The sequence below is a fragment of the Nyctereutes procyonoides genome, unplaced genomic scaffold (genome assembly GCF_905146905.1).
Source record: "Nyctereutes procyonoides isolate TBG_1078 unplaced genomic scaffold, NYPRO_anot_genome, whole genome shotgun sequence".
Lineage (NCBI taxonomy): Eukaryota > Metazoa > Chordata > Mammalia > Carnivora > Canidae > Nyctereutes > Nyctereutes procyonoides.
In genome coordinates, this window is record NW_026575043.1 from 49643061 (window position 1) to 49664245 (window position 21185).

Here is a 21185-nt window from a genome sequence, read left to right on the forward strand (position 1 = left end):
TTTGCCTCCCCTAGTTGTTGTTTTTCTTTTTTTCCTACCTTTACTACCAATACTTCCCTGTATTGGTAATGATAGCATTCTCATTGCCATTCTATTGTTTGTACATACTCTCACACTCACTGAGACACCTGCACCTTTCCTGATCTCTCTGAGAAACTTGTTCTTCCATTTTTTAAAAAATTATTTATTAATGAGAGACACAGAGAGACTCAATCCCAGTACCCCCGGGGATAACGACCTGAGCCAGACCTGAGCCAGGCCTGACTGAGCACAAGGCAAATAAATGCTCAAACACTGAGCCACCCAGGTGCCCCTTCTCCATTTCTTTTTTTCCTCCCTGCATATGCATGGTTTTGGTCAGACTGCACGCTTTCTAACATGAAAGGACTAGGGTAGCAGTCTTCAGGGAGAAGAACATGGATCTGCTTGGACTGTCTGAAATGACGGATGCTATCATCTGTCCTGTAGCTCTGAGTGGCCTTGGAGTTCTTCACCAGGCTCAGCTAATTGCAGCCCCTATAACATCTCACATACCTCCAGATTTCCTGCTCTAGACCTCAGTGCTTAGAGGAAGCTTTCAGTCCCCCTCTTAGGTCATTCCTCCTCCCACCAACCCCTCTTTCTTTACTGCGCTCCAGGTTGCCTCTGCTGCCCCCCACTTTGCTCCCCAGCTCTTTATCACAGCGGCTCCACCTTATTCCCTAACAAAACCCTTAACCTCAGTATCCCAGGTTCCTTTCAACCCAGCCCCTCCCTTTGACTATGTGTGGGTTTATTATTTTTTTTAATAATTTTTTTCCTTTTTTAAAATTTTTATTTATTTATGATAGTCACAGAGAGAGAGAGAGAGATAGAGAGAGAGAGAGAGAGAGGCAGAGACATAGGCGAGGGAGAAGCAGGCTCCATGCACCGGGAGCCCGATGTGGGATTCAATCCCGGGTCTCCAGGATCGCCCCTGGGCCAAAGGCAGGCGCCAAACCGCTGCGCCACCCAGGGATCCCCTGTGTGGGTTTATTATTATTATTATTTTTAATTTTATTGATTCATGAGGGACAGGCAGAGACACAGGCAGAGGGAGAAGCAGGTTCCCTGTGGGGAGGCCGATGGGGGACTAGATCTCAGGACCCCGGGATCACGACCTGAGCTAAAGGCAGATGCTCAACCACTAAGCCACTCAGGTGCCCCTATGTGTGGGTTTAATCCCCCCAAGAAGGTTCCTGAGCCCCCACCGTGCCCCTGTTTCACTTCTCTCCGTGCAGTCCCCCAACACCTCTTTCCGCGACCTCCAGCCCTCCCGGGTCACACCCATGTTTACCCAGCTTCTCCATTTTTGGACCCCCGCTCTTCTGGGATTCCCCCCTCTTTTGGTCCGGCCCGCTGCCTCTTTTCTCACCGCCCATTTTAACCCGGACACGCTCGTTTTCACCCTCCATTTCCCGCTGGGCTGGTCTTTTTCTGGTTCCCACGCTTTAGAAGCCGGGGCGCACCCCCCCGCTCTGGTCCTCGTTCATTCCTAGCCCCGGAGCTACGCTCCTCCGCCACGGCTCCCATTGAACCCCCGAGTCCCCGGCCCCAGCGCCCCCATTTTATTCTGCAGTCTCGTTCCTTCCCTACCCCCGTCTCAGCGGCTCCAGGGGGTTCCCGGCCCCCCTCCCCAGTTCTCTCCTCGCCCTCCGCCACCCCCCAGCTCCCCCGATCCCTGGCGTCTTCAGGGCTTCGCTCTCGAGCCACAGTCTCCGTCCTGCTGGCCGCGCCCCCTCCCGGGTTCTCTTCTCAGCCCTGCCCCCCACCCCGGACTCCCTGCCGCACCCCGTCTTCTGCCTTCAACTCCTGCACCTACTCGCCCACCCCCGCCGTTGTCACCGCGTTCCTTCCGCTCCCGGCTTGCCCCCACTCGGTTTTCACCCCTCCCCTGCTTCTCTCAGTCCCCGCAGCCCCCGGTTTTGAGCCTGCCGGGCTCACCTGCATCCCCCCACCGCTTCCCCTCAGCCCCGCCCCCCGGACTGTATCCCGTCATTCACCTGCCCGCCCCCCTACTTCCCCCGGCCCCGCCCCCCGCGTTCCTCCCAGCCGTCTGCCGTACCTGCCCACCCCGGTCTTATTCTGCGCCCCCCACCCCGCCCCTGTTTTATCCTGCCCTCCCACCCGGTTCCCCGAGGCCCCGCCCCTTCGCCCCGTGCCCCGCCCCCCGCGCATCCCCGCCCGCTCCCGCCGCCATGTGACGGGAAGCAGCTGATGGCCTCTCCGGGCGGCGGCGGGCGCGGCGGCGGGGCCGGGGCCGGGGCCGGGGCGGGGGCCGGGGTGGGGGCCGGGGCGGGGGCGGGCTGTTTGGGGGCGGCATGAGGGCGGGCGGCCCGGGGGGCTGAGGCGCCCGCCGCCTGCCGCGGGGCCGCGCGCGTCCTCCATGGAGGCCGGAGGTGAGCGGGGCCGGGGCGCGCGGGTTCCCCCGGGCGGGGCCGGGCCCCTTCCCCCCGGGGCGAGCGGAGGCGCGGGCTCGGCCGTGGGAGGGGCGCGGGGCGGTCGCGAGGCCGGGGCTGTCCGCGCGGGCCGGCGGCTGGGGGCGCGCCGGGCGCTCAGCTTTGTTTCACTTTCGCTGTCAGAGGCCGCCACCCGGTCTCCCGCCCGCTGCGGACTGGACCGGAGGAGCTGGAGCCACTGCGTGCCGGGGATCCGCATCCCCCCAGGACCTTGGGAGGCTCCCGGGGCCCGACGCCTACGCCTAGGGGGACCGCGGGGGGCCGCCGGGCCGCAGGGGGTGATGACCCCGGGGGTGGGTGCCCAGGTGCCGGGTGACGCACTTGCAGGTGTGGGTGGGAGTCCGCTCCGTCCCTTACAAGCGGTGTGATCGCGCACCGGCCGCTTAAGTCGGTTTTGTATCTGCAAAATGGGATAATAATAGGACTTGCCCGGGTGGGTGGTCGGGAGCTTCCCAAACTTGCCTGTTCGTAAGAATGGGGTTTGGGTCCCTATTTAAAAATACCTATTGCGAGTCTCTCCCAAGAGGAGACTTATTCCTAGAGGTGGGGTGGGGCTGGGGATGCTGATCCTTGCTGGCTTGTTTGATCGGGCAAGTTTAGGATACATTGACGGGTGAGGTGCATGCCTTGTTAACAGCTGTCATCAGAAAACAGTGTCGAAGTCAGAATATCGGATGTACTTGGAGAGTCGGCCCAAATGGACGTGTGATCTCAGTGTGCTTGTTATGTGTGCTTATTAGGCACAGGCAAAACCTCCAGACTATCCTTCTGTCTTCTCGCTTCCAACCACTTTGCCTCTAAACTCGCCCTGTACAGAAATTTGGGGTGGGCTTGGGACTTATTCTGGGAGTTCCAACTCTTGAATATACCCCCGTGCTTAAAGGCAGTTTCTTTAGAGAAAATTCTCAGAAGGGGTCAAGGCCTGAGGTTTAGAATTGTTGCAGAATGTCTTGGTACTCTTCCAGTGAAGTTCAAGCCTCGTCTTGCTCTGAAGGCTTCTGATTGTTGATGTTTGCGTTTCCCTGGCTAGTTTGATGGAGCTGGGGATTGTGGGTGGGTAGGTTCAAATCAGGGTATTCCCTGGGGTGGTGTAACTTTTTAATTTGGGAAATGACATTTCTTTGTTTACTGTAGTCAGGCATTCAGTAAAAGGTGTAGAGGCAGCTCTCTCTGCCTTCCCATCTAGATAAGGGCTTTCTTTTCAGTGAGTGTTACCACTTTTTAAATGGCCCCTACTGTTTGTCTGAATCTTATGTGAATCTTTTTATAGCTTCCGCTGTTGTTTCCATTGACTCCTTATAGTTAAAACTGAAAGCGATCTGTAGCTAGTCTCCCTTTTTAGCTGGAATCTGTTTCCAGTTCTGAGTTTTTCCTAATGATTGACGACTGTGTTTTGGGGTGTGAGCAGAGCTGTTGAGAGCTGCCAAGTTGCTGTAAAAAAAAAAAAAAGGCTAGAGACTTTTACGTTCTTTTGAAACTGAATAAAGCCCATTGTAATGGGATTACAATGGACAACAGTAGATATTCTTCAGAGCACTGGTTAGAATTCATTTATTCTTTCGACAAATATTTATTGAGTATCTACTGTGTGCCAGGCAGTCTCTAGGCCAGTGCTGACCAATAGAACTAGAATGCCACAACTGTTATTTAAAATGTTCTAGTGGCAGCATTAAAAAACTGAAACAGGTGAAACCAGTTTTAAAATTGTATCTGTCAATCCAACACATCTAAAATATTGCCATTTCAGCATGTAATCACAATTATTGATATATTAGGGTTTTTTGGTACTAAGTTCTAAATATGACGTGTGTTATATACTTAAGAGCCCACCTCAGTTTGGACTTCGCATATTGCAAATGGTCAGTGGTCAAGTGTGGCTAGTGGTTACTATATCGGACAGCTGCAGCAAGCAGATAGGCAAGTTTGGGGGTGGGTGGGGAAGAGATAGACAGTAAATATATAAAAACAAGCAATCAAGGCAAGATGAGCAAGTGGTACCTATAAAGAAAATTGAACGGAAGGAAAGGAAAGTGACTGAGCCACTTCAGATAGTGAGGCCAGGAAGGTCTCTAAGAAGGTGACATCAACACTAAGCCCTGAATGGAGTCCTCAGACAAAGATCTGGGCCTACCATTTTCCGGGTCAGATGAAACAGCTAATGTCAAGTTGCTAAGGCAGGAAAAATCACCAAGCTTCTTGCCGGCTGGAGTGAGCCATTGCTTCCATCTCTATGTTCAGGTGAATGTCCTTGCATGGAAGAAGCCAATAATATATTTTCCATTCAGCCTGGTTGTCCAAATACAGCCCAATGTTTAACTAGAAAACCCTGATCCGTGGACCTTTTCACCATGAAGGACCATGGCATGTTCAGTCCCAGATGAAAGCTGAATCCTCTCTGCTCTGTTTTTTTTTTTTTTTTTTTTTTTTTTTAAGTTCTGCACTAATTATGGCTTTTCGCCCCCAGCAGCCAAGTTTAGTTTGGGCCCAGACTCCACTTCAGAATTTCCTTAGTTCTAGAAATGAAGAGACAGGAGTCCCTGAGTTTTTTTCTTCTTTTAGCTCCTGGATTCCTGAGCCTGAAATAGCAGGAGATTAAATCTCCAAATCACAGAAATAGAGTGTGAAATCTGGGTATGGCTCTTGTTTAAGAAGCATTTCATATGAAATGTTTGGCATAGGCATCATAATACTTTAAGGGGCTTCATTTTGTTTATATTTAAAGAGGTGTACCATGTTTATTTATTCAACAAATACTGCCTGCCTGCTCTCTGCCAGGAACTCTGTTCAGCACTGAGGATAAACATACGAGGTCCTTGCTTCTCTGGATTTGTCCTGGTTGGGGGGAGACAGATAACTAGTCATAATGGTGACTGTGCTGTAAATAACATGACGTGAGGAGTTGTGAAGGAGATTGACTCGAAGGAGTTGTTATTTGAGCCAAGACCGAATGAAGAGAAGGTGCCAGTCATGGAAGGGTATGCCAGGTGAAGAGAATAGCTTGTCCAGAGGCCCCCAGGTGGTAACTAATTGAGCACAGTCAAGGGGTGAGGAAGGCTGGAGCCTGGGGCAGAGAGGGGAGAGTTATAGGCCCAGATAGGAGATGAAGGCCTGGGGTGAGGTTATACAAGGCTTCAGGGACATGGTAAGGAGCTTGAATTTTATTCTAAGAGTGGTTGAAACTGATCACTCGAGAATGGATGGGGAGGAGCAGAATGGAAGCTAGGAGAACAGTTGGATGGCTGTTTAGTGAGAGATGACGTTGATGAGATGGTTTGCATAGATTAGAATAGTAGCCATGGAGATGGAGAGAGGTTAGGTTTGCCAAGCCTTTTGGAAACAGCCTTGATAAAACTTGTTAATGGATTTAGTTTGGGAAATAAGGAAAAGAAAACAAGGAGGACCCCTTTTTGTATCGGCCCAGCGGTCTTGGTGTCAAGAGGATAGATAATGTGCCTGTTGTGGAGGAGGTGAACCAAGTGTGAATATTATCAGGGTGGAATAGATATCTATCCTCCAATAGATAAAAATGTACCTCCAGATCAATCAATGTCATTTAATATTTGACTACATCTGAGTTTCTCAACCTTAGCACTATTGATGTTTTGAGCAAGATAATCCTTTGTTAGGGAGGGCTGTCCTGTGTACTCTAGGACGCTTAGTAGGATCCATGACTTTTTTTTTCATTAGATACCAGTAGCACCACCCCCAATTATGACAACCAAAAATGTCTCCAGACATGTCCGCGTGTCCCCAGAGGGCACCATCCCTTCAGAACCACTGGATTGCATGAGGGAGGTATTGACAGTTTAGGGCTAGATCACCATAAGAAAATGTCTAGGAATAATGAGAATGAAGACAATGCAACAGAGTTGCTTGGTAATATTGAGAGACCTGTTTTGGATTGAAAATGTAAAATAACTTTTTAACATGCATATACTCCCACCTAAAGGAATATGCTCATACAGACAGTAATTGTGTAAATGAAAAGATGCCATGTACAAACTTACAGATTTCAGGAGAAATCCGTTGTTTAGGCCTAAACGAATGCCAGTTTAGATAGACCTAATGTATTAAAACCTAGATTTATACATAGAACCTCGAAATGAATATTCTCTTTGCAAGGAAACTTAATTTTTCTTTAAATAGCAAAGCCACCAAAGGTCTTATAGATTAAAATTCTATTTAAAGACAGAATCTTCAGCAACACATTCATTTTATAAAATGAGGTAGTTACCTACATTATCTTCTATATTACATATACCAGGAAGTATTATAAATATACATATATAAATATCATATACAGATATGCTTCTCACTACATATGCATGTTTACCATCTGTTTCATTGAACCCAAGATACCATGGTTCATATGTATCACTGAGAAAAAAATACTGCCTATTTAACTATAAAAATTCATTATGTGTAAGACACATCCTGATTTCAGTGAGGTCAAAGTGTGAGAAGATCTCTAAAGGTGTATCCTAAAATATATGAAATAGGGGCTGTTTAAATTAGTATCTATCTGGTGACAGGCATAATAAAAGGGTCAAGGTCTCAAAACTACTGAAGTGGAATGTAGCCATCAGGAAGTGACCTCATTCGGAGTGGAAGCCAGTTTTTATAGGAGTATGTATCATAATCATGATTAGTGATCAAAAAAATTCTGAATGCCTTTATTTTTTTATTTTTTTTCAAAGATTTTATTCATTGGGCAGCCCCGGTGGCGCAGTGGTTTAGCGCCACCTGCAGCCTGGGGTGTGATCCTGGAGACCCAGGATCGAGTCCCACGTGTCAGGCTCCCTGCATGGAGCCTGCTTCTCCCTCTGCCTGTGTCTCTGCCTCTCTGTCTCTCTCTGAATAAATAAATAAATCTTAAAAAAAAAAAAAAAGATTTTATTCATGAGAGACAGAGGCAGGGACACAGGCAGAGGGAGAAGCAGGCTCCACACAAGGAGCCTAATGTGGGACTCGATCCCAGGATTCCAGGATCACACCCTGGGCCGAAGGCAGGCACCAAACCTCTGAGCCACCCAGGGATCCCCCTGAATGCCTTTAACTTATGATCTGCATCAGGCATTTGAGAACCTTCTGTTAGAGTAGAGACTTGACCTAGAAACTGCCCTCCAGGTGGCTGAAGAAGCACCAATGCAGCACCCGCTCTTCACAAGGCACCATGCACAGCCCTGAGGGAAAGGAAAATGAAATCATTTTGGTGTTCGAACAGTGTGCTTAAATTCTGGTAGAGGGTAATTTGTAACTATAGGAGATAATGAAGTAAGCAGGATGGGACTGATTTCTGCCTGGGTAGGGATCAGGATATGTACTTGGGATTCTCATCAGTCCAGGTGTGAAAATGAGTGAGCTGCTTGGGGTGTGGCCAGAGTGTGGCAGGTGGCCAGAGGTCACAGGAAGGAGGCGGGCCTGGGCTCCGCTGCCCTCACTGTGTACCCAGGTGGGAGCCTTGGAATGTGAGGGAAAGGTGATGTGTGTTCCAGCTTTAGCAGAGTTCCTGGGGCCAGGAAAATCAGGGCTGTCTTATAAAAGTTCTGGGCAAGATTGGGATGAAGTTTAAACTAGAGCAGAGATGGAAATGGGAGGCCAGATCAAGGGGTCTGAACGGCAGGAAGCATGGCGGGTGCTGCACATTTTTGCCTTGATGAGGAGGACGATGCTGGTGAGTGACCGGGAGCCTTTGAGTTTCAGACATTCCTTCTTGCACTGGCTCCCCAGTTGGCAGGTTCTTTGGGGGAGACCTTAAATCCATTGGAAGGCTTCCTAATCTGTACCATCTAGCCTGGTCCCAGCCTGACCGGCTCTCCTTTCTTCCTCTTCAGGCATTCATAGGAAAATGAGGCCCCCATTCACCCGGGTCACTCGTACAAAGGTTACTCTGAGTCATGGTTAACTGGCAGTGGCCAGTGCCAGGGCTGAGTAACTAGCTGGAATGTGGCCTGTGGCTCCTGTGATTGCCGCAGGTCATTTAAATGACAACTCCCTCCCGGAATCCAAACTATCACCCATTGCCGTGGGGAGACGGTGGCTTTCCTGGGTCTGAGTCAGCAAGGTGGTCCGGAGCCTGGCTCCCTACTTCCCTCGCCCCTGGAAGCGAGAGTGTTTACTTGAAGCATGCTGTCTCCTGTCTCAGAGGAACCGCTGCTGCTTGCTGAGCTCAAGCCCGGGCGCCCCCATCAGTTTGATTGGAAGTCGAGCTGTGAGACCTGGAGTGTCGCCTTCTCCCCAGATGGTTCCTGGTTCGCTTGGTCTCAAGGACACTGCATCGTCAAGCTGATCCCCTGGCCACTGGAGGAGCAGTTGTAAGTTCTCACACCCCCAAACCCAGAGGAACGGGGGAGTCCTCATGGCGGGGAACCAGAGTGGTTCCCACTTTACTCCCTGCCCTTTGGGGTCTCCCTGCCTGAGCACAGGAAGGGGGGGATGGCTGCCAGCAGTTCAGGATTTGATCATTGGGGTTTCCAGAGTCCCACGGTCAGTTCGTGTGAAAATTAATTCTGTGGAGATCATGTTAGCCCTGCTGTTATTTTTTAACAGCTTTAATGAGATATAATTTACATACCATACAATCTGCACATTTAAAGCACACAGTTCAGTGGCTTTTAGTATATGCAGGGAGTTGTGCAACTCTCACCATGATTAATCTCAAAACCATTATCATTGCCACAGAAAGCAGCCCCATCCCTCACTTGTCATCCTCCAATCTCCAGCCCTGAGTGGCCTCAAATCCCCTTTCTGTCTTTGTTGACTTGCTTATTCTGGACTTCTTCTGTACATTGAATCTTACACCTTATAGTCTTCTGTGATAGGTTTCTTGCACTGAGGATAAGGTTTCCAGTCATCCCTCTTATAGTATCAGTACGGCGTTTCCTCTTACTGCCCAATAATTCTCCATTGTATGGAGACAGCTCACCTTATGTATACATTTATCAGTTGCTGGACGCTAAGGTGGTTTTCCCTTTTTGGCTGTTTGCATAATCCTGCTGTGCACATGTATGGATGGCATTCTTTTGCATGGACACGTGCTTGCAGTATTCCACCACTTGGAAAACAGACTGCTGCTGAAGGTGGCTGCGCCATTTTGCAGTTCCACCAGTGATGTGTGGGATTTCCATATCCTCTACACCTGTTCCATATCCTCAACACTTTAATTATTTTCTGTCTTTTCCATTCTATTTTTTTTAAAGATTTTATTCATTTACTCGTGAGAGACACAGAGAGAGAGACAGAGGCACAGGGAGGAGAAGCAAGCTCTGTTCAAAGAGCCCGATGCAGGACTCAATACCGGAACTATGGGATCACGTCCTAAGCCAAAGGCAGGCACTCAACCACTGAGCCACTCAGGCATCCCTGTCTTTTCCATTCTAGCAGAGCCATCCTAGTAGAATGGGAAATGGCATCTCATTGTTTGGATTTGCATTTCCTGATGGTTTCTGACTTGGAGCACCTTGTGGTATATCTTCTTTGGAGAAACATCCATTGCACATCCTTTGCCCACTTTTAAATTTGTTTTTTGGTTTTTTTCTTTATCAACCAAATTGTTTCTGGTATTAACTGGTTTCTTTCTTTGGACTGGACAGGGCCCAGCGTCTGCATGCTGTGAGCTCCAGGTCAGATGGCCCAACCAGGGACAGGGCAACTCCACATGGGTCTGTGTTTATTCAGGCAGCATTTGTTGGAAATCTTTGCCTGACGTTGAGCTAGGGGCTGGGAATCTTGAAATAAACCCACTGTGGCCCCTACCCTTGAGGGTCCCATTTATTTTGCTTTAGGCATTTCTTATAAATTGCACATTAGATTAAAGTGTTTTGTAAGTTCAGTCTGGAACTTGTGGCCTTGGTGACAGGTCCCACTGACAAGAGCTTGCTGAGACAGGTATTCTGGGCACCACTAGGTTTGAGGGGTGTACATCTATCTGCCTTTTCGGCATTCTGCATCAAGGACCTTGAAGATGTTTTTCCAGCTACTAGGAATCTCAGAATTGGGGTCATCTATTTCTATACACTGACTTTCATCACGGAATTAGTTCTATAGTAGGGAGAAATCAGAAATCACTTAAAACCTGGTAGTGAAAGGATGGTAAAGGAAATCATGGCATTGTCATAGAATATTTTTGCAGCCTTCAGAGACTTTTTTTTTTAATCATGATTTTCAGTTCCTTCTGTGGTCAGTTTAATGAGAATGCTAAGGTCTTTCATTTTTTTTATTGATATCTTACCCTAAATGCAAGAAACTCAACTTTATATCCAGTCTGGTATAAATTTAGAGTCTGAAAAAGAATTTTTTAAAAAGTGTACAAATGAAAACTCTCTTTTCCTGAAAATCATTCTTATATTCAAACATATATATCACTACAGGTAAATATATCTGTCCAGTATAAACTCAGGGAACTCGAGTATTAATCCATTTTGTGTATCTGTTGCTTAAAATAATAAGAGAAATGTTATTGTTTAATATGTTAAGTGAGAAGTTACTTGTTTTAGGGAAAAATCACACATTTTGAAGAATAATAACTTAGGAAAATGTTTATAAGACTTAATAAAAAAGTAAGCTATAAAACCATATGTGTAATATCCAAATTTGTCTTTTTTTTATGATTTTATTTATTCATGAGAGACACAGAGAGAAAGGGGCAGAGACACAGGCAGAGGGAGAAGCAGGCTCCACACAGGGAGCCCGATGTGGGACTCGATCCCAGGACTCCAGGATCACACACCCTGGGCATGAAATGAAGGCAGGCGCTAAACCACTGAGCCACCCAGGGATCCCCCCAAATTTGTCTTTGAAAAACTTAGGTACATATGCGTAAATAAAAACTCAAAAGTGAAATGTTTACTCTGGCTAGAGTAGTGTTAGGATTATGGGTAATTTTTATTTTATTACTTGTCTCACTTCCAAATTTTCCCCACATCTTTATTACTTTTATAATTTAAAATAATTGTTATTTTAAAAGTCCTTTAAAAGGGGCAATCAGAAGTCTTTAGATTCTTGTTTGAAGTGCTACACACTTTTTAAAAAATAGTGCTTTTGATATTGAGGAAATAGTTGGTACTAACCAAATAATTGTACTACCTTGTGCAGCTTTTAGAAACTTGAATTTCAGTAAAGTTAAATTCCCCCAGTGACTCTGCCCTGCCCTGAGCCATCCCTTTCCTGTGCATGCACCCCCCACGTAACTCATCCCTTGATTCATTGTCAAACTCTGAAGTCCAGGGGATCTGTTAAGTAGTAGGCTTGGATACCCAGGACTTAAGTTCTTGTTCCAGTTCTGCCCCTGATTTTGTGAGCCTAGGAAAATTAACTCTACACCTAAAATGGAGGTTTTAGTATCTCTTTCTAGAGAAATTAAATCTATGATGTTAAGATGAATTAATATGCAGATGTGCCTTAATTCCTTTGCAATAAAGTAGCTACAGATTTTTCCTTAATCAAATGCAGAAATTAGGATTTTATAAAAAAATAAATGTAGGTTTGGTGGTACCAAACTGTCCTAACAGAGCTTCCCTGTGGCTTGCCTTTTCCACACGGCTTCCCTGGATAGCAGACCTAGGCCCCTGTGCCAGGCCTAGGCAGCTCTGTGAGGCATGTGGATTGAGCAGGGTCAGTCAAAAAGACATTCATTATCACATTCAGATGTTTGTCAGGACAAGAAGTTTTCAAGCTACATTTGACCTTTGAGACCTGGGATCAGCAAACTTGTCCTTTGAAGGCTCAGGTGGGAAATATTTTTGGCTTTGGGAGCCATATAGTCTTGATTGAGACTTCTCAGCTCTGCTGTTACAGTGTGAAAGCAGCCATTGACAGCATGTGAACAAATGAACGTGGTGGTGTTCAAATAAAACCTTATCTATAAAAACAAATTGCTGGCCTGGGCGTAGCTTGCCAACCTGTGATTTCGACTAACAGAGTTTTAGAGCTGATGGAGCCTGTTTGCCTCAGTTATTCCCTTCTAATTTTATTGGTGAGCTTGGTTAAAATTCTTTTTAAAAGAATGTTAAATTTAATATGAAGTATTAAAATATTTCAACCACACACTTGGCAAAAATATGACTCACAACTTTGGGGGGACAAGTCTAATGCATAAAGAGGTCTTAGTTACATATACATTGAGTATAGGATTTTTCATGGAACTGGGTTCCAGCTTCATCATCTTCATTTCCCTAGTTTAATACACCCCAGAGTGTGTTCAGGGTCACACAGAAAAGGAGGACTTACTACTTGTACTGATAAAGTATACTGCAGACAATAAACTTCGATTTTGAGCCTCAGGGATAACCAACTGCTCAAGCCTGTTAGATTTGGTCTGCTGTGGGGGTGATGGGCAGGGTCTAGATTTTAGGGAATTAATCTCATGCAGCTCATCTGGGCCTGTGTTTCACCATAAGTAGAACATAAAAGGAGCGGTTCAGGCCATGGGATCTTTGAGGTCAGTGTAGCTCGCCACAGCTCTGTGGGCTCTTTCCTCCTGCTGGTTGGTTCCTGTGCTGGATGTACCCAGAGAAGTAAGTGAAAGAGCCTCACTAATTGGTTAGAACATAGTGGAGGTAGAAACCCAACTTGTACCAAGCAAACTGTGTGAGCCAAAAAAGGCTTTATTTTCTTGCTCCTTGGAGCTTTCTAACCTAGAGATAAAAGGACTTGTCAGGCAGGGAGCAGCAGATGGCTATTCAAGTTCTAAGATCTGTCCTAGTTCCACACCTACAGCATGCTTTCTTCCTCATGGGAAGAACTGTGTGCATCTTTCCTTCCATGCACCAAACCTGAGAGAACTTTCTGAGGAAGCGTATGGCTCCCTGGAGCTCCTGTGATCTAGTTATCCCACAAGGCAGGTCATCCCATTGCAGGACTATCACAAATGGTGTGAACTAAGGCTAGTGAAGTATTTGTTATGGGAATTCTAAAAAGAAATGAAAAGTCATGCCAGAATTCACCGAAGACCAATTTGTTTCTAGAACCTTAATGTCTCAGCATGCCAATATCATGGCATGAAAAGTTGGTTGACTCAGTGGCAATTTTTGACTTATGAAGAAATCTCTGCTTCCTGCAGCATCCCTAAAGGGTTTGAAGCCAAAAGCCGAAGCAGCAAAAATGATACAAAAGGACGAGGCAGCCCAAAGGAGAAGACTTTGGATTGTGGGCAGATTGTCTGGGGTTTGGCGTTTAGCCCGTGGCCTTCTCCACCTAGCAGGAAGCTCTGGGCACGCCACCATCCCCAAGTGCCGGACATCTCTTGCCTAATCCTTGCTACAGGCCTCAATGATGGGCAGATCAAGATTTGGGAGGTGCAGACAGGTAGGTCTTTTCTGGCGGGACAAGGTCCCAGGGTGCATGTTCTCCGGGACCAGAGAGGCTACCAGCCTCCTAGTTGGTTGAGGGGTGTAGCCATGACCAGCAGACTGGCTGCTGCCTCTCCCACTGACTGAGTGCTCCTGCTCCCATGCCAGGGCTCCTGCTTTTGAATCTTTCTGGCCACCAAGATGTTGTGAGAGATCTGAGCTTCACACCCAGTGGCAGTTTGATTTTGGTCTCGGCATCTCGGGATAAGACTCTTCGCATCTGGGACCTGAATAAACATGGTATGGAAGTGATGGAACTACTTGGTAGCTCTAAAAATACTATATTTGCCCTTTCTCTACCAGTATCACTTTTATCTAGAATAGTGTTTCTCAATTGAATTTCCTAAGGACTCTTTTAAGACCTTTTTTCCTAATCACACACCTGCCTCGTCCCCATGAGAACATCAATACCAAAAATACACTGCTTATGCACTGAATGCATATGTATACTTTGTACATGATTACTAGGAATCAGTTTTCACCCCTGTCGAAAATAGATGATGTCACATAAGTTTTCTCAACCATGGCACTATTGACATTTTGGGCACACTAATTCTTTGTTATGGGCTGTCCGTGCATTCTAGGATGTTGAGCAGCATCCCTGGCCTCTCCCTACCAGATGCTAGAAGCACTTCCTGTAGTTATGACAGCCAAAACGTCTCCATACATTGCTCCCTATCCATGTGGAGGCATAGTCTCCCTAGGTTGAGGACCACTGATCTAGAGGAAGTCGTCCATGTTGGGTACTTCCTATTAGAAATGAAGTTTCTTTGTGAAGTGGAATCTTTGCCCAGAATCCTCTTAGCTAGAGAGGGTCAACTTTGGTGGAATTTTGCTTTGGGCAGAACTGTATAGAGAGGTAGCCCATACATCTCTGGTTATTGATCTTCAACTGGAAAGGTGACATAGGGAAGGGGAATTTATTGCCAGGCCCTTTATTCCCCATGTGGGCAGGACGCAGGGGCTGGAGGGAGGTGGAAGGAGGAAATGGCAACATGGACAGATAAAACAGAGGCACACCCATCCCCAATAATACCAAGGCGCCGGTACTCTTGCCCCAGCCATGACTGCTAGCTTTCCACAACCATGAGGGGACCTACTCCTGCCCTCTTAGAATCATGCCTGATGACTTGTCAGACTGCCAAGTTGGTGCTTGTGGTGTCCTCATCTGATAGCATCTGGTCACCAAGAGAACTCTGGGTAGTCTCTGCCCTCAGCTGTGGTACTTGAAGTCACAAGATAGATCTGCTGGTGGGAAGGCCTCTCCAAGGCAGTACCATTTTTAACGTGTATCCAGAGGCAGCTTGTCACCATCTAAAGAAGATCCTTGAAGTGACTTTAAGTCTTTCTGTGGTTGGGAAGGGAAGACTAGCTGAAGGGGACTGGGAGCTGGCAAGCGCACTAGGACTTTCTCAGGAGGGGAGGGGGCCCTGCCCAAATTTGTTCAGCATTCACAACCACCTGGGGGTTGGGGGTGGGTGTTGGTACTATTCTTATTTGATGGCTGAAGAAACCATGACTTATTAGTAATAACACTATATACACCCACACACACACACACACACACACACACACACACACACACTCTTAAAGGCATATGCATAACTATTCATAAAAGTTTTTTCCCTTTTTTGTTTTGGTTTTCATCCTCTCCATCTCTTTCCCTATTTTGTCCACCCCACCACTGCCTTCCCTGTAATCACCCTGTAATCATGACCCATGCTAAGAACCTTTTGTATTTCCCTCTATACTTGCATGATCCTTCTTAGACACTTAAGACACTTATATTTGTGGGCTTTGGGATATTGTTCCCAAAAATGGGTTCCTCACATTTTCCCCATAAAACGGAAAATCTAGATCCTTAGTGCCATCTGAATTAATGGGGTAGATGTATTCCATATATCCACATGGTCTCTTATGCTTATGGATGGGCATTTAATTTTTTTCCCAAAACTCAGAACTGGAGCAGTTATGTGAGTGGGCCTGGGGTATGTGCTGAGTAATCAGTGGAGTCAGGGTTCAAACACAAGTTCTCCTGACTGCAGAGCACATAGCCCTCGTTATTCTGCACCATCACTATCCAGACACTCTGGTGAGGGTGAGAGAGAGAGCAGTGGGACCCTTGGGAGAGGGTGAGACCATTAGAGTGTAAACTACAGAAGTGAAGATAGAACGTTCTTAACATTTGAAAGGATGCTTCAAAGTACTAGAGGTAGTCTAGTCTGGTGGGGGTGGGGGGGTGGGTAGTCTGAAAAGAATGTTTTCTATCAAAGGGGTTGGATCTGATCTATGTACAGCCTTTATCCTACTGATCTTGTGGATTTTGGTGAAACAGGAGGTAATGATTTCCTTGGGGATTAAAATATTGTATTAATATCAGGTGTTTAAATGACAAATCATGGCGTATTTCTTTCTCTGCATTAAAGAAAGTGGGCCTTTGGGCTCAGTTGATAGAGAACCAGGTGAATATATTGGGTAGGTGGGCCATTACTACCAGTCCTGTCCCCCAGCTGTATGGTTACGGGAATTGGTTCACCGTTTGCTCCTTTTCTGTGCCAGGTAAACAGATTCAGGTGTTATCGGGCCACCTGCAGTGGGTTTACTGCTGCTCCATCTCCCCCGACTGCAGCATGCTGTGCTCTGCAGCTGGAGAGAAGTCGGTAAGGCTCGGACATTGGGTGCCATTTCCTCTGTTGCCAGAGTCTAGCAAGACCTGGAGGTCTGAACGGGCCTTATGTGTGAGAGGGCAAATAAGCCCAGTGCCTCACAATCCATCTGCAAACCAGCTCTAACAGAAGGCATGCTTATGGGCCAGCACCTCCTTCTGCTCTCTTTTGATTTGCATTTTGACATAAACCAAAAGAGAGGAGGTGTTTAAGTAGATGGATTACTCTCATCACTGGAGATGGGCTGTTTGTTTGCCTTTATAAAATAATAAAACTGTGCTTTGTAAATTTCTTTTCCCCTTGGAGTCTCAGCTTTTTAAAAAAAATTTTGGAGTCTCAGATTCTAGAAGTTGTAACCCATATCTCTGTTCAGATTTCCCTCTGAACAATTTAATTAGAATCTGTGTAATTTGGATTTCCATTTCAAATCAAAATGGATGGTTACTTAGTTGAACGGTGTTCTGACGTCTGTTATTTAAGAAAGTGTTAGAAACTCAAGAACAATTTGGAAACAGTTTGTGTAAATTTTACATCTATGTTGAGCTGTTTGCTGTGACTAACTCGGGAAAGTTGAGTTCACTATGTGGTACAGCCCAGGTGGTTAATCATTTATTTAGGGTTTGGAACGACGTGGAATCGAGTTTAAAGGGAAGAAAATAAGATCTCATTTTTAATGATTCTCAAAGACCTTTCAAGTGATGAACCACGTCAGATCGTATGTACAGTTGTAGGGCAGATTTCCACCATTCTGTAAACACATGGTGTAAAATGTACTGGCAAGGTGCCACTGCTTTGTTGGGAGCCCTGGAGCTCACCTGACCCCTATTTTTGGTTTTAACTGAAAGGACAAGATAGTTCTTGGCTTGAGTCTTCATCAGCACACACTGTGATTTTGCAAACAGGGCTCAGAAGCAAAACTCAGAAATCTAATGGTACATTTTGGCAGGTGGTCTTCCCAAGGTTGGCTGGGTTTATTCTCCCTCAGAGCAGGCTCCTTGAACATGTGTATTGGTTGGGTGTCTCAAGAATTCAGACCTATTCCTTTACCTTAACCGCTGTGATGCATTCTGGGAGAGCTATACAAAAGTGGAGAGCTTGGCTTCACCTGGCCGTGCGTGGGGTCTGACGTAGGCATTGCTATGTCCTTTCACTCATTGTTCACATTCTAAGCATTTTATTGCCACCCTTAACCAGGCACCTATTCCTTTCCACAGGTGTTTCTATGGAGCATGCGATCCTACACATTAATCCGGAAGCTAGAGGGCCACCAAAGCAGTGTTGTGTCTTGTGACTTCTCCCCTGACTCCGCCTTGCTTGTGACGGCTTCTTATGATACCAATGTGATCATGTGGGACCCCTATACTGGCGAGAGGCTGAGGTTTCTCCAGTAAGGATGGAATCCCTGCTGATGACTTTCTTGGGCACGGGGTCGGGGTGACTGATGAGAAAGCTGCCTTGGGTTAGGCACGGCCCTCGTAGAGTCCGGGGCAGGGAAGGGGACAGCCTGGGTAAGAAGCACTGTGCATTCAGTGCTGCTTCTGAGACAGTGGCATGCAGTGGCACTCCTTTGTCACTTATGTTCTCAAATCAGACCCAAGTGCCTTCGAGGCTACCAGTATAGGAGGCTCTGTGTACTTCTCTGGATTCAGTGATAATGAAACCTCAAAATGACTGTTTCTTTCCATTTACTAATAACTGTAGTAGCAAGTTCAGAATGATCCTCTTACTGAAACTGGTATTTCCAAAATGAATTTTCATGTTCTCTCAAACTTGGGTCTTTTTCCTCTCTGTTGTTTTCTGAAGCAAATAATAGGTAGTCCTATAATTATCATGTATCTTAGCTGAAAAAAGACTTTCAGTTTGTACTGTGGCATTAAAGTGAGGGCTGACCTACTTTGCGTAAGGAAATTAGTACAGGGAGTGTGACTAACTCTTTAGCCCCTTCCATGAGACACTTAGGAAATACGTTCTTTTTCCAGTCTGCTTTTCCCAAGGTTTTCCATATGGGGTAAGACTGGGTCTTTGAGCCTATCATATAGTCACAGCATTTGGGCCACCTGCCCAGGAATGAAGGTGAAGGGTGGAAAGTGGCTGTCACCCCAGGCCTACTGTCCTGTTTCTTTCTCCTCAGCCACACGCAACTTGACCCCCCCATGGATGACAGCGACGTCCACATTAGCTCCCTGAGATCTGTGTGCTTCTCTCCTGAAGGCTTGTACCTCGCCACAGTGGCAGATGACAGGTAATGAAGAGAAATTCTGTGTGTGGCCTCAGAGCAAATCTCTGCCAGTCACTGTAGCATCACCCTCCAGGTCTGGCCCCAGGTCTACTAATGTGTGAACATTTCTTTTCTCTTTCTTGTCCAGACTCCTCAGGATCTGGGCCCTGGAACTGAAAACTCCAATTGCATTTGCTCCTATGACCAATGGTCTTTGCTGCACATTTTTTCCACATGGTGGAGTTATTGCCACAGGGTATGTGTCTGATAGCTGAACAGATGGAGAACAGTTTCTGCTGAGTGTACCATGTAGCTTTTTAAGGAAAGAATCTAGAATGTTCTTGCCTATGATGAAGGCTTTAAGGAAATCCAAGATGACATAAAATTCTAATATTCTTTTCTGCCATTATAGGCTGTCATTTACTCTTAGTATTTAATCTAAATGTAACTAAAAAACTGATTCGTGCCACTTAATGGGCCAAGTCACAAGGAGGCGTAAGTCGAGATGATGCAGAATCTCTGGAAAACCATTTAGGGAAAAAACCGCCTTATAGGGAGCATCTATAATTCAGGAGGCAGCACTCTTCCCTCTGATACATTGGAACTCACAATGTGATTGAGAAGGGGCCATTGCTCACAGATAGCACTTTGGTAACAAAGGTGTCTCGAGTTCTTATGATCCTCTCAATGGCCTTAATTATTCAGCATTACAGCCTTAACGTTGATTTCAACCATCAGGATTGCATTTAAGGGCTGCATTGCACTCCCTGGGTGTCTCCTGCTAATGCAAGTCAGAGTAGAAACAGTAATATCCATCACAGTGAAAACATGGATTTCTAAGGTCTGTCTTAAAGCGCTGGTTTCTGTTTGGTTTCAGGACAAGGGATGGCCACGTCCAGTTCTGGACAGCTCCTCGGGTCCTGTCCTCACTGAAGCACTTATGCCGAAAAGCCCTTCGAAGTTTCCTGACCACCTACCAAGTGCTAGCACTGCCGATCCCCAAGAAAATGAAAGAGTTCCTCACATACAGGACTTTTTAAGCCACGCGCCATAGTCTTGTTTTCTTGTAGCAAGATAAGCCTTCCTGGCAGAGGAGTAGCTGGAACGATGGGCCAAACGTCTGGTCTTGGATTGAAATAGAATTTCTCTTTGAGATAGTGAACAGAGTGTAGCAAAAGCAGATTTTGGTGGACTAGTCATCCGTTTCTCTCCGTGACCTGTGGGACTCAGCCACGGAGAGGATTCCACTTCCATGGCAGCAGAGCCTCACCTGAAATCCTCAGCCCACTTAGAGACGGCAGTATCCAACGCTTTTCCAGGTCATTTTGATTCAGAGCGCAGTTACTCCTGTTAATTTGATAAGCAGTGTAACCAGGCCTTGAGAGCCTCTCTGTAGTGGCAGATTATTCCCTCGACTGGCAAGTACTGGCAAAGTATGGCTTCTTCCTCATATATGTCACTATCACATCTAGGTGCAGTGGTGACATTGTTTAAAGTTCTCTCCTACTGTGTCAGAGTGGCTTTGATGTTGGCAAGTGCTTTCCTTCCTCTAGCTCCCTCTGACCAGCAGGACCAAGTTTTCGTGGAGCCGTCTGCTGTGAGGTATTAACTAAATTACAGGTGACTCAGAGGCCGTACTCCTGACTGATACACTATAAATGGCTTTTTTTTTTTTTTTTATAAACAGTGGTGTGCATGTGCAGGAGATGACAAATGTGTATGTCCGATTACACAAGGATGTGTTCCTAAACTGCATGACTGTTCAAATGGCTACTGAGTTGTCAGTGGTTTGCCATCTGTAGCATATTTATTTGTATTTTCTCAACAGATGTTAAGGTACAACTGTGTTTTCCTCCGTGGTATCTAAAAACCATAGTTCTTAAGTCGAACAGTTGTGAAGATGTCTCTTCTTCATTGTGTAGAGAATTGTTGTTACCCTTTTGGCTGATTTTCACGTACGGTCTGACTTGCTGCTTCACCTCAGCAGACTAATCAGCCAGTTTCAACTCTACCCCTTAACAAAAATAGCTCCTTGAAAGTACTGTTCTCCTCCAGTGGTGTGTAGTTATCGATCAAGACACCTCATTCAAATGAAATCTGCCTTTGGAAAATTTAATATATTTTAAATTATTTTAAAAGAAATGCAACATCTTATCCTTTGGCTTTCTTACTAGGTGCTTTATGAAGGCCAGTGTTAACATTATAAAACTTGTTGCAAAAGTACAAGAGTCTCCTCTACCACCTTTGTTGCTGAAGAAAAACATTTCTTTTCAAGATGAGAGGCTTTCATTGAAGGAAAAGTTAAAAAGCTCTTGGCTCACTGTTTCATTTTTCCACTAAGAAAAAAAAAATCACCTTTTAAAACAAGTGAGTACAACAGGACAGTGGGGAATGGCTTGGGCAAATTCTTAATTTTGTGGTTATCTTGAAATATCAGTGTAGTCTGAGAGGTTCTGGGTGGTTCCCCAGAGGTCCC

At 46.1% G+C, this 21185-nt stretch overlaps 1 protein-coding gene across 2 annotated transcripts; it reads left to right on the forward strand.

Annotated features, from left to right (window-relative positions):
- The first annotated feature begins 2310 nt into the window (after positions 1–2310).
- WSB2 (WD repeat and SOCS box containing 2) lies at positions 2311–21019 on the forward strand. 2 transcript variants are annotated; one of them, XM_055322502.1, is made up of 9 exons: positions 2311–2417; positions 8623–8791; positions 13537–13781; positions 13934–14065; positions 16385–16485; positions 17706–17878; positions 18623–18733; positions 18858–18965; positions 19587–21019. In XM_055322502.1, the coding sequence occupies exons 1-9, from the start codon at positions 2405–2407 to the stop codon at positions 19747–19749; spliced, it is 1215 nt and encodes a 404-aa protein (XP_055178477.1). In that variant the 5' UTR covers positions 2311–2404; the 3' UTR covers positions 19750–21019. The 2 variants fall into 2 exon arrangements, with proteins under 2 accessions (XP_055178477.1, XP_055178476.1); XM_055322501.1 differs by lacking the exon at positions 2311–2417 and adding an exon at positions 7435–8151.
- The last annotated feature ends 166 nt before the right edge of the window (positions 21020–21185 follow it).

Excerpts from the sequence above, each read along its gene's own strand:
- WSB2 (XM_055322501.1), top strand. The coding sequence starts at position 8,106 with ATGGCGGGTGCTGCACATTTTTGCCTTGATGAGGAGGACGATGCTG. Across the intron at positions 16,486-17,705 it reads CTGCAGCTGGAGAGAAGTCG|GTGTTTCTATGGAGCATGCG; the intron begins GTAAGGCTCGGA and ends TCCTTTCCACAG. Across the intron at positions 18,734-18,857 it reads GCCACAGTGGCAGATGACAG|ACTCCTCAGGATCTGGGCCC; the intron begins GTAATGAAGAGA and ends TTTCTTGTCCAG.